At 46.1% G+C, this 13244-nt stretch overlaps 1 protein-coding gene across 1 annotated transcript; it reads left to right on the top strand.

Annotated features, from left to right (window-relative positions):
- The first annotated feature begins 231 nt into the window (after positions 1-231).
- CFAP107 (cilia and flagella associated protein 107) lies at positions 232-12546 on the top strand. Its single transcript, XM_045895518.2, has 4 exons — positions 232-528; positions 7182-7295; positions 10804-10981; positions 12151-12546. The coding sequence occupies exons 1-4, from the start codon at positions 415-417 to the stop codon at positions 12330-12332; spliced, it is 588 nt and encodes a 195-aa protein (XP_045751474.1). The 5' UTR covers positions 232-414; the 3' UTR covers positions 12333-12546.
- Positions 12547-13244: the final 698 nt, after the last annotated feature.

Genomic DNA, 13244 nt, shown 5'->3' with positions numbered 1-13244 from the left:
TTATAAAAGTACCCCAAGGATGATGCCTCTCACAGGGTGACAACACGAAAACGAGGTCCTTCTGGGCCTTCATTTGTGGTGGTTATTGTTGGTTCGATTTGCTTCTATGGGGCCGGTTTTTCTCCTGAAGAATCAGCTTCCCCCTTAAGGAGAGTATTTGTAGGCACAGCCTATCACCATGGAGACAGTCAACAGTAGGGAATCCAAGATCGGGTCACCTCTCCTTGGAGGCTGAAAGTAGACTCTCGGGCCCATTTGTTTTGTGAAATTGACAGAGTGTCATCATCTATACCCACTCAGAAGGGCATCTGGGAAGATGAAAAAGACACCCTAAACTCAGCAACTGCGTAACATCTCCCCGCTCCTGAAACCTGAAACTGTGGCAAGTCGAAAGACTCAGGGCAAACACTTACCATGCAGTTTTTGACTGCAGTAAGTCCACAGTCCTTCTCTACCCCAAGCTGGAAGGTCGAGACCAAGTATTCAACCCGAGTGCTCACTGGAAACTGGGTGGAAGAGAGGATGAAGGTAAGGAGTGGGAGAAAGTGGACAGAGGGCTTGCAGTGGCCTGGCAGGCAGAGATAAGAATGGGGTCATTACTATTTCCAAATTAAGGGTCACAGATGGTTACATCTTAAGAATGTGACATTAGGGTGTCTGTGCTCTTCACAGGGGAGTTACATGCAAGCCATCATCAAGGTCACCATTATATCTTGAAAATGCCATAGCAGAGGTGTCAACATAGCTGTGCCTCAGCATTATTTTCAGTGGAGTGTTTCCAGGCATCTGGTGTTCCCGTCCCTAATTGCTCTGCACCTTGATTTGCAGAGCGTCTGCTGTCCCTGGCCTGGCCCTTCCCAGAGTGGGGTACTTGCCAAGGCAGTCTTGTCACTCCCGGCATTCCTGTTCCACAACCTTGCGCTGCCTGTGAATTTCAGTTTTTACTTTCAAAACAGAACAGATGGGCTCTTGGTGTCCCCATGTACTTTAAAGGCCAACACAAAAATACTTTGCCTGAATTGGCCTACTTGAAATTGAATATCTTTATTTGTGGTGGCAATCAAGACTGAGTCACTTACATTTCTGCGGAGACATGGAGATATCCTCATGTCTTCTTGGGAAATGGGCAAGAGGACGATACACAATTGGTAATTTTGGTGGGGAAGGGTGGTGGTGACTTCTGAGAACTGGAAAAGGCTGTTTTGGGGGAGAACATTTGCATTCACCACCCCTCCGGCTAGATGTGGCCTGTGGCCATTGTTAGTTCTCATTGGACTTGGCCTTATTTGGGGAGCAGGTGTGTGTAAGAGAAGGTCCAAGGGCAGGAAGAACTGGCTGAGCAATCCCTCCAGGCTCCTGTGGGCGAGATAGCACCCACGGATAATATGGGCTGGTCCTACGCCTAGAAGAGGTCGCATGAAGAGAGCAGAGTTGGAGTGATATGAAAAATATGACAGACTAAGAAGCTCCAGCTCCTTACTCTCCCACAGAAATCCTTAAGAAACAACTATAGCCTAGCTAAAATAAGTATAAAAGAGTTCTGAAAAGCAGTCAAAGGTCCACAGCAGCCAAACAAATGCCCAATTTAGAGAAAGTCACATTCAAAATGGTAGTAAATTCCATGATATTTTTACTTGCTCTTTTCACATCTTCTCCTTAGAACAGCATGGCGTAGTGTAAGAGAAGCAGTGGCTCAGCTCCCGGTTCCTTCCCTTGCACCCAGAGAGAGTGGAGCAACATTTTAATCTGTCTGGAGGCCGCTTGAGGGATTGGCCCCTCTGCTTTGCTTAACTCAGACCTCAGATAAGGAAAAGTGTCTTAGTTCATGTTTCAGGCTAAGAAAAGCAGTTGAAAGCAGGGGTGGTTATAGCTGATGAAAGCTGCTAGGGGACTACAGACCTGTGAAAGTCTGAGGCCGGAGATTGCAGGTGGAGAAATGCAACAGAACATAAAAGGCCTTGAGAAGAAGCAGGGGAGACACTCTTGGGGAAATTAAAGCATTTTAAAGTAGCTGTGTATATAGACTAACTAAAAAAGCACACCACACACACACACACACACACACACGGGTTCAGGCAAGATGCATGCTCAGAAAACTCCTGAGAACTTAAGACTTCATTCACCCTGGAACATGTCCTGTTAGTTAGTGGAGATCTTCCCTTAAATGGACTGGACAGAAACCTTAAAACAACTACCTTGAATATGCATAAAGAGCTAAAAGAAAACATGAACAAAGAACTAAAGGAAATCAGGAAAATAATATATGAACAAAATGAGAATATCAATAAAAAATAGAAATTATAAAAAGAAATCAAACAGAAATTATGGAGCTGAAAAATACAATAACTACATTGAAAAAAATTCACTAGAGGTGTTTGACAGTGGACTTGAATAGGCAGAAGAAAGAATAAGAGAACTTGAAGAGAGATCATTTGAAATTCTTGAGTCTGAGGAGACAAAAAAAGGAATAAAAAAATGAGAACAGAGTCTAAGGACTTACGGGTCACCATCATGAAGACCAGTATACACATTATGGGAGAAAAAAGAAAGGGGCAGAAAGAATATTTGAAGAAATAATGACTGAAAACTTCCTAAATTTGAAGACAAGACATGTGTTTACAAATCCAAGAATCTCTGTGAACTCCAGTAGGAAAAATCCAAAGAGACTCCCACAAAGACATATTATACTCAACCTGTTGAAAGTCAAATACAAACGAATTTGAAAGCAGCAAGATCAAAATGACACATCATGTACAAAGCAGCCTTTATAAGAATATCAGTAGATTTCTCAACAGAAACCTTGCAGGCCAAAAGGGGGTGGGGTGATATATTTAAAGTGCTAAAAAACAAAACAAGACCAAAAAAACCCCATAACATTTATCCACTGAGAATACTATAGCTAGCAAAACCACCCTTCAAAAATGAAGGAGGAACTAAAGCACCCCCAGATAAACCAAAACTGAAGGAGTTCATTACCACTAGGTCTGCCCTACAAGAAATGGAGCAATGCTAGACAGTAACCAAAAGCCATATGAAATAAAGACCTCTGGTAAAGGTAAACACATGGACAAATATAAAAACCACGATTATTGTAATTTTGGTTTGTAACTCCACTATTTTTATAGGATTTAAAAAACAAATGCATAAAGATAATTATAAATCTGTGTTAATGGGTACAAAATATATCAAGATGCAGTTTATGACATCAGTACCATAAAATGGGAGATGGCAGGGCTGTAACAAAGCAGAGTTTTTATATATGAGCTAAGTCAAGTTGGTGTCCATTTAAAATAGGTTGCTAAAAAGATTGTTATAACTTTAGGATGTTATGTGCAATCCCCATGATAACTACAAAGAAAATATCTCTAGAATATATATGAAAGGAAATGAGAAGGAAATAAAAATGTGTCATTGAAAATAACCAACTGAACACAAACAAAGGTAGTAATGGAGGAAATGAGGGACAAAAAAAATGCTGTAAGAAAACAAATTAAAAAATGGCAAAAGTAAGTCCTCCCCTGACAGTAATTACTTTAAATGTAAATAGATTAACTTTTCAATCAAAAGACATAGATTGGCAAAATGGTGGGGGGGGACTCAAAACCTAGGCTGCAACTATATGCCATCTATGAGACTGTCTTTAGATCTAAGGGCATGCATAGGTTGAAAGGGAAAGGACAGAAAAAGTTATCCATCCAAATAGCAACCAAAAGAGAGTGGGTTGGCTATACCAATATCATTAAAAAAATAGACCTTAAGTCAAAAATTGGTATAAGAGCCAAAGAAGGACAGTATATATTGAAGAAAGGGTCATGAAGAAATAGAAAATCTGAATAGATCTATAACAAGTAAGAAACAAAAACATCTCCAAAATACAAGTCCATAACTAGATGGCTTTACTGGTGAATTCTACTTAGCATTTGACTACCATAACATAACAAAGGCCATATATGAAAAGCCACAGCTAACGTCATACTCAATGGTAAAAGACTAAAAATCTTTTCTTCTAAGATCAGGAATAAGACAAGAATGTCTGCTTTGCCAGTTCTATTCAACATAGTATTAAAAGTTCTAGCCAGAGCAATTAGGCAAGAAAAAGAAATAAAAAACATAGAAATTGGAAGGGAAGAAGTAAAATTATCTCTGTTTGCAGATGACAGGATCTTATATGTACCAAACCTTAGAGACCACACATACACAAACAAACAAAAAAAAAAAACAAAAAACCCAGAAAAAAACTGTCAAAACTGATAAATTAATTTGGCAAAGTAGCAAGATACAAAAATCAACATGCAAAAATCGGTTGCATTTCTATACACTGACAATGAACTATCTAAAAGGGGGACGAAAAAAAAACAATTCTATTTATAATAGCACCAAAAAGATTAAAATACTTAGGAATAAACTTAACCACAGAAGCAAAAGACTTATATAATGAAAACTACGAAATATTGTCAAAAGAAATAAAACACAATGTCAATAGATGGAAAGATGTCCTATGTTCATGGATTGGAAGACACAATATCATTAAGATGTCATACTACCCAAAACTGGCAATCCCCAAAATCGATTTCCAGTTTCCAAATGGGAAATCAGTGCAATCCTTATGATTTTTTTTTTTTTGCAGAAATTAAAAAATCCACCTTAAAATTCATTTGGAATCTCAAGAAACTGAATAGCCAAAACAATCTTGAAAAGAAAAGAAGTACAAAGTTGGAGGATTCACATTCTCTGATTTCAAAAATTACTATGAAGCTATAGTAACCAAATATTGGGATACTGGCATAAAGGCAGGCATATAACAAATGGAACAAAATAAAGAGCTCAGAAGTAAGTCCTTACATATCTGGTCAAATGATTTAAACAGGGCTGGCAAGATCATTCAATGGTGAAAGGACAGTCTTTTCAACAAATGGTGCTGGGAAAACTGCATATCCAAACGTGAAAGAATGAAGTTGGACCCTTACCTTACACTACATACAAAAATTAATTCAAAATGGATCAACACCTAGATGTAAGACCTAAAACTGTAAAACTCTTAGAAGAAAACATAAGAGAAAACTTCATGACGTTGAATTTGGTAGTGATTTTTTGTATAGGACACCAAAATCATAGATAACAAAAGAGAAAGAAATAGGTAAATTGGACTTTCATCAAAATTGAAGATTTTTATTCATCAAAGAACACTATCAACAGAGTGAAAAGATAATTCATGGAAGGGGATAAAATGTTTGCCAATATTATATATGATAAAGGATTAATATCCAAAATATATAAAGAACTCCTACAACTCAACAACAAAAACACAAACAATTAAAAATGGGGAAAAACCTGAACAGATATTCCTCCAAGTTATGCAAATGGCCAATAAGCACATGAAAAGATGCCCAACATCACTAGTCATTAGGGAAAAGCAAATCAAAACTGTAAGATACCACTTCACACCCATTAGGATGGCTATGATAAAAAAAAAAAAAGAAAGAAAGAAAAAGAAAGCAGCAGATGGGGCGCCTGGGTGGCTCAGTTGGTTAAGCGACTGCCTTCGGCTCAGGTCATGATCCTGGAGTCCCTGGATCGAGTCCCGCATCGGGCTCCCTGCTCGGCAGGGAGTCTGTTTCTCCCTCTGACCCTCCACCCTCTCATGTGCTCTCTCTCATTCTCTCTCTCTCAAATAAATAAATAAAATCTTTAAAAAAAAAAAAAGAAAGTAGCAGGTGTTGGTGAGGATGTGGAGAAATTGGAACACTTGTGCATGATTAGTGGGAATGTAAATGGGGCAGCTGCTGTGGTAGACAGTATGGCAGTTGTTAAAAACATTAAACATAGGGGCGCCTGGGTGGCTCAGATGGTTACGCATCTGCCCTCGGCTCAGGTCATGATCTCAGGGTCCTGGGATCGAGCCCCGCATTGGGCTCCCTGCTCAGTGGGGAGCCTCCTTCTCCCTCTCCTTCTGTCATTCCCTCCGCTTGTGCTCTCGGGCTCTATCTCTCTGTCAAATAAATAAATAAATAAATCTTAAAAAGAAAAACATTAAACATAGAATGACCATATGACCCAGCAATTCCGTTTCTGGGTTTACACCCAAAAGAACTGAAAGCAGGATTTTGAAGAGAGATCTTCATACATCTGTGTTTGTAGCAGCATTATTCACAGTAGCCAAAAGGTAGAATGGATAAGCAAAATGTAGGGTATGCCTACAATAAAATATTACTCAGCCTTTAAAAGGAAGAAAATTCTTACACATGCTACACTGTAGATAAACCTCAAAAACATCATGTTAAGTGAAATAAGCCAGGCGTGGAAAGACAAATACTGTATGATTCCACTTGTATGAAGTACCTTGAGTAGTCAAATTCATAGAGACAGAGAACAGAATGGTGGGTGCCACGGGCAAAGGGCGGGAGCCATTTAATGGGCTGAGTTTTAGTTTGAGAAGATGAAGAAGTTCTGGAGCCAGGTGATGATGATGGTTGCATAACCATATAAGTGTACTTAATGCTACTGAACTGTGTATGTAAAAATGGTTAAAATGGTAGGGGCGCCTGGGTGGCTCAGTTGGTTAAGCGACTGCCTTCGGCTCAGGTCATGATCCTGGAGTCCCTGGATCAAGTCCCACGTCGGGCTCCCTGCTCAGCAGGGAGTCTGCCTCTCTCTCTGACCCTCCCCCCCTCTCATGCTCTCTATGTCATTCTCTCTCTCATAAATAAATAAAATCTTTAAAAAAAAAATGGTTAAAATGGTAAATTTTGTTCTATTTTACCACAATAAATTTAAAAAAAAAGGGAACCAGGAAACATAATATAATGGGGCGGGGGGTGGGGGGAAGAGTGGAACTGGGAAGAGGTGAGGAAAATAAAGAAAAAAAAGAGAGGAGGGAGGCAAACAGGAGGGGGGAGCAGGGAGAGAGAACACAAAGGGAACAGGTACAGAAGGTGAGAAGTGGTCAGGTGACCAGGAAAGTAAGAGCTTTCCTGAGGCGTGGGATGCCAAGTGCCTGAGCGCAGTCCTTTCTGAGCTTTGGAAGGGAGGGGGCAAAATTAAGCTTGCATTGTGAGGATGCCCTGGGCTCCGTGTTTACCCTTTCTCTGCCCAGCTTTCCCTAGCCCAGGAGGGAAAGGGATGCTGCAGAAGTGGGAGAAGCTGCATCACAGAAGTTATCCTGACCATTTCGTCTCTTTCAGTTCACCAAAGCCCCGGAGGAAACACCTCAGTGCATTTACAGAAAAGAGTACGTCCCCTTCCCAGGCCACAGACCAGACCAGATCTCCAGGTGGTATGGCAAGAAGAGAATTGAGGTACGAGGGAGTGGGGGCCCCACACTCAGGTCTGGGCTCACCCCAGTGCTCAGGAGCCACCACCTGCCAGCTTCTTCTAAGCTCAGTTCCCCCTAGGGGACACAGTAGTAGTCTTGTGAGCACCCTCCCCAACCCAGGGGCTGCGGATGGCATCCACCTTTATTTACAATCTGCCAAATCTCAAACTGGTAGCATTCCCCCCCCACCCTGTATCCCAGCACTGTCCTGGATCATTTTCCAGTTCCTCCAGGTTCTCCCAACAGGATGTAGGCAAAGGGTGTGGGAAATAAACAAGCAAGGTAAATACCGAGTTAAGGGGAACATAGAAATCACATAAGGTCCTCCAAAAGCGAGTAGCGGTGATGCTTGGATGACAGTATTTTGTATCTTCTATGCCCCAGCTTCCTGTTCTTTTGTATAAAAAGTCAGGGACCATTCTGCCCTCTCTCACTCATTGAGTGCGTGCCCTTGTGTCGCAGGTCCCCGGAGCAGGAAGCAGGGCACTGCGACCTCAGGACATGTCCCCCGACCCGCACCCCCCAACCCCATACCTGCCTAAACTCAGGGTGGGGGCACAGAGTGAGGGGTGGGCAGTGTCAGGATGGGAGCATTTTGGAGCTGGAAGGGTTCCAAGAGATTGTTCAGCTCAGCACCCTCATTTGCAGATAAAAGGCACCCCGGGTGTGGTGAATGTCTTGTCCAAAACTGTGTAGCTGGTTGGTAAGAGACTAAGCAGGTGGCTTAGGATACTCAAGCAAGTATCCTCACATCCCTCTTCATTATCTGCTGGAGTGGACTCTGTCTTCTGCATTCTGGAGTCATCTCTGTATAAACAGCACCACATTTTCAGCTCTGTGTGGGCATCCCTGGATTGCACGGATATCCCTGGAGTACGCCAGCATCCACAGACCATGCTGACGCCCTGGGGATGCCAATCGTTACCATGAGTGAGCCCTGAAGACCCAAAAGCATGCTCACAGAAGGAAGTCAAAATAAGAGCCCATGATCTGGGGCTCCTGATCCCCAGTCATCAATATATATGAGGTACTTAGCCTAGTTCTCAGTACACATTCATGCCCTTCTTAAAGTCTTTTGGACTCATTACAAACCCTGATGAAGAGATAACCACACACACACACACACACACACACACACAGAATCTGGTTAAGGGGCCTCTGGGTGGCTCACCCACTTAAGCGTCTGATTCTTGATTTTTTGCTCAGGTCATGATCTCGAGGTCATGAGATCGAGCCCGGAGTTGGGCTCTGCACTGGGCTGGGAGTCTGCTTGGGGATTCTCTCTCTTCCTCTCCCTCTGCCCCTCCCCCTGCTCTCTTCCTCTCTCTCTCTCAAATAGTAAATAAATAAATCCTTATGTAATCTGGTTAAAATTAAGAAGTCCCCTGCCAACATATACACAAAATAGAACCAAGCAATCAGATATCCATTTCCAAGGACTCTGTTCAAAACTCCTGCTTGTGTGCGGGGACCCTGGACATAGCACTGCCCCACACAGCAGCTTCAACCCATCAGCTCTTTCGGGTACTTCATCCTGCTCTTCCTCCTAGGACAGCCAGCTCCCATCCCCACTTCACACTTCCTCCTTCTTAGACAAATGCATATCTGCTCTTTCAATTGACTATGGATCGATGGGGTTAGCATCACCCAGAGAGGACCCCCTTCCTGTGCTTTTCCACTAGGCAGGTATATTCATCGCATTTTTTGTGTTCTGAATTTTAGATGGTTTGACATCTTAGGGGCCGTGCTAATCCTGGACAGACTGCCCTCCCAAGGCTGGCTAGTTCCTACAGACAGCAAACAGCTTGCCTGGAAGCATGCCTTTGGGATACAAACCAACCAATCCAGAGCCCACACCCCAACCACCTCTTTTATGTAACGTTCACATGCCAAGCCAATATCCCTTTGCCTTAAATCACTCCAGGGCCAGGCACCAATAACCGGAAGCATCTCTTTAGCTGAAATCTAACTCTGCAATCCTAAACTTCTCAAACTTGCTTACCCTGCCTCACCTTGTTCCTTCCCTTGGAAAACACATGGAGGTCCTGGGCCATGCTCTCTCTCTCTCCTGCTCCTTCTTCGACACTGGTGCTTCCCTATGTGGTCCCGTGTGGTGCCCCCTCCTCTCAGGAATTGAAAGTAATAAACTTTCTTTTCTTTTTTTTAAAGATTTTATTTATTTATTTGACAGAGAGAGACACAGCGAGAGGGGGAACAGAAGCAGGGGGAGTGGGAGAGGGAGAAGCAGGCTTCCCGCGGAGCAGGGACCCCGATGTGGGGCTCGATCCCAGGACCCTAGGATCATGACCTGAGCCGAAGGCAGACGCTTAATGACTGAGCCACCCAGGTGCCCCAGTAATAAACTTTCTAAATCATTTTTTTCCAAGGCAGTTGTCTCTCTATCTGTCACCTGATCATACCTGATCAAAACAAAAATCTCAGGTTCATCATCAAGACAGCAGGGCCGTGCCCCAAGCCAAGAAGAATAGCAAGAAAATCCCTTTCTCCTTTTCCCTGCTGTGATGCCTTCTCAGCACTTCCCTGGGTTCATGGGAACCCCTCCAACTTGCTTTCCCTGGCATTGGACCTGTACTCCCGGCACCTGGTGATGCGGATCTTGGGAACCCCTGCCTAATGTCTGTGCCTGTCCCCTTCGTCTCCCTTTGGCATTGTGATCTGGCTTATTTATGGAACCACCACTTGAAATATTATGTGCACCTGGCATTTCCAGACCAGAGCAGACACAGACCTCCCTGTCTGCTCCAGACATGAGGACAGGCATGGAAATCCACATTATCCTCCCCTGTAAATCAGCCCAGTCCTCCAAGATTCCCTTCCAGGGCCAAGAGGATTTTCTTCGGAAAGGCACTGATGCAGGCAAACGTCCCAGAGTAAGGAGGACACGGCTTTCTTCTCCTTGTAAATAACTCCCACTAAAGAAATCACTCCTCGGGTTTCCAGCCAAGGGAACCATAAATCCTTTGCAGGAGAAGGCAATTTATGGAGCGTTCTCTGACTCTTCCCATAGTAACTGATTGAAATACAAGGTGTATATGTCATGCTCAGTATTCAATGCCTTTCACTGGCCATGGCAATAGGCACTTGGGTGGAGGAGCCTGGAGACACATCAGAGGGTGTAATTTCAGATCACAAGGGCAGCAGTGAGATGGTTCTGGCTCTTCCTATTCAGCTGGGTGTCCTGCCTTTCATTTTAATGTGTCCCCATAGCCCATTCTAGGGATGAATTGACTTGGCATGCGTTGGGCGCCCCCAGATGGAGAACTGACTGCCGCGAAGCTGGGATGTGTGTGTGACGGTGAGCTGCGTCCTGGTGGGCCAGACAACTGTGTCTCCCAGGTGGTGGCCCCGGGGGCTCAGGCAACAACCCTCAGCTTCACACACCTCCGAGGCGGCAGCTTCTCCCTCCGTCCGCCGCCCTGTGGATGCCTTGCTCCGATCGGTTAACACGCCCACTGTGTCTGTCCCTCCAGGGGCTCCCGTACAAACACCTGATCACGCACCACCAGGAGCCCTCCCACCGCCATCTGATCAGCACCTACGATGACCATTACAACCGGCACAATTACAACCCCGACCTGCCCGCGCATCGCACCTGGAGTGGACATAAGATGCTGTGGCTCCCAGAGAAGTCCGACTTCCCCCTTCTCGGTATTCATATAATTCAGGATTTCGCCCTGTGCTGGGCAGTGAGGCGTCCACAGCTGCCCTAGGGCTGTGGATGCTGAAAGACTCACACAGAGAGCATTAGTGTGACCCGGAAGGGGGGAGAATCCTACTGACCCGCAGGGCTGCTGCTTGCCACGGAGGTGACGTGGGCTGTGTGGTGAAGCCCTCACCTGTCCGCCATGCCAGTCTGGGTTTACTGGGAGCACGGATGCCAGGGACAGCATCACTGCCCTCAGATCCATCATCTTTGCATAAACAGTGACGACTGGTGCCCCGGGGCCCCGCACTAATGTAGCACCTGGGGGACACAGGAGTGACAAACGGGGAGGAATTCCTGCCCTTGGGAGAGTTGTCATTCCAGTGGGTCCCAGATAAGACACTGTTAATGGATAAGATCTGGTGAGTAAGATCATTCTGGACCACCATATATGTGCCACGAAGTGAAGATGCCAGGTAAGGAACACAAAGTGAGGCAGGTATTTGTGAATCTCCTTTGGGTGGAACGATGAGGGATGGTCTTTCTGGAAGAGAGAGTTGAGTTGAGAAGGAGGGAGCCATATAGGAATTGGGGAGTGGGGGGAGAATTCCAGGGGAGGAAATAGCAAGTGAAGATGCTCCACAGCAGGAAGACCACTTCGGGGCTCATAGGCCACCACGAGGAGTGTGGATTTTGTCCTTCCAGGAGCAACAGGACTTTGAAGGGATTTTTGTAAGAGAGTGCCTTGATCTGATTTACATTTCAAGCTACCGTCCTTCTTTGCATGCAACTTTTTGTACTCCCTACCCTTCAATGCAAAGGGACCTGCGTCTTATGGTGAGTGGCTTGTCACTCCTCATTACTTTTGCAAGGGTTTCTCCTCGGGATCGCTCTCACAAGCCTGCACTGCTCCCTTCCCTGCTAGGGTAGGACAGTCCCCCAGGAGCCGGCAGGGCCACCCTCCGCCAGTCGAGCGGCTGACTTTTCCGAGGCCTATGTACCAGCGCCTGGTTCCTCCTGAGTACGCGGGGAACCGACCCCACCCTGAGCCAACACTCCTGCAAGCCCTTCTTCCCTCCGGAACCAGCCTCGGTCCCGGATACTGCAGCCCTGGAAAACACGTTCTTCTGGCCCGTCCACGCGCCATTCACCCAGAGCCTGGTTTCTCTTGCAGCTCCCCCTACAAACTATGGACTCCGTGAACAGCTGCAGCAGAGATGGCTCGCACCCAAGGCTGCCCCGAGGGAGAGCATTTACACCTCATCCTACCCCAGACCACCACCCTATGCTTTGTCCCGGCGGGAACATGCCATCCCCGTCCCTCCCCCTCGTCTGCACCCTGTCCCACGCTTCTGAGAGCTGCCAGGCCCCGGGCAATGCAGGCAGAGCAGCCGGAGCCCCACTGTGCTGTCCAACTGGCCAGGCAGCCGGCAGCCTGCAGACCCACCCAGAGTTTTAAATCCGGCCCCGCCGAGGGGCCCTTAGAATCATGGTCTGTGTTTGAAAGTTTCGCCCCTCCTCCAAACCCTCAGGTTCCTTTCTTTTCCATCCCACAAGTAAAGCTCTTTGACAGAATGGAGTGTCACGTATATGCAGAATTGTGCAGAATGGCAGAAGGCCCTCTCCCTCGTTTCACATGAGGGGAAACTGAGGCCCAGAGAGGTAACATGATTCCTGCAAGTTCTCGCAGTGGGGTACCTACCCTCCAGGAGTGTCTGGTCCATACAGAAGGGGATCTGACCACGAGACCCACCGCAGAGCTCCATGACATAGTAGAACGTGGTTATGGGAGGGCACCCCGTGGGAGCTGGCCGTCGGGGAGGGGTCCAGCCCGTCATTGCCTCCCCAGGGGTGCGCTGAACCCAGGATTCAGAGGAAGCAAGACACACAGCACTCCCTTCCACCTCTGAGCTCTTAAATCCTTTTCCGGGTTTGAGGATGGGGAATTTTTCAGCGAGTGTTTCAGAATGAGGATTGGCCCGCAGACAGAAGATCCGGGGCACTGTCCTGGTTCAGGGACTTGGTGCTGTCCTCACCAAGGATGGAGTCCCCTGAGGCACGTTCTGCCACCTGATGTGGAGTCCGGCCTCCAGATGAGCACGGCCGGCCCGCATCTGCCCCGTCAGGGCGGTGTCCGAATGGCCTTCTCTGCCTTCTGCCTCCACCCCGATTATCTGCATTCATTACTGTAGGCTCTGCGCTCGGTGTTTTGGGGCTCTTCTCTGGACCCACGCTCACCCCGATCACCCCGACCCAGTCATGTTCCAC

Source organism: Mirounga angustirostris, unplaced genomic scaffold, assembly GCF_029215605.1.
Source record: "Mirounga angustirostris isolate CCGP_5_RB_7025 unplaced genomic scaffold, mMirAng1.0.hap1 SCAF_4, whole genome shotgun sequence".
Taxonomy (NCBI): Eukaryota; Metazoa; Chordata; class Mammalia; order Carnivora; family Phocidae; genus Mirounga; species Mirounga angustirostris.
Note: the sequence above shows the minus strand (reverse complement) of the source record. Positions and strands in the feature narration are given on the sequence as shown.

Bases quoted from the DNA above. Each gene is read 5' to 3' on its own strand.
- CFAP107 (XM_045895518.2), top strand. From the start codon at position 415: ATGCAGTTTTTGACTGCAGTAAGTCCACAGTCCTTCTCTACCCCAAGC. The intron at 7,296-10,803 runs GTACGAGGGAGT...CTGTCCCTCCAG, and splicing joins ATGGCAAGAAGAGAATTGAG to GGGCTCCCGTACAAACACCT. The intron at 10,982-12,150 runs GTATTCATATAA...TTTCTCTTGCAG, and splicing joins GTCCGACTTCCCCCTTCTCG to CTCCCCCTACAAACTATGGA.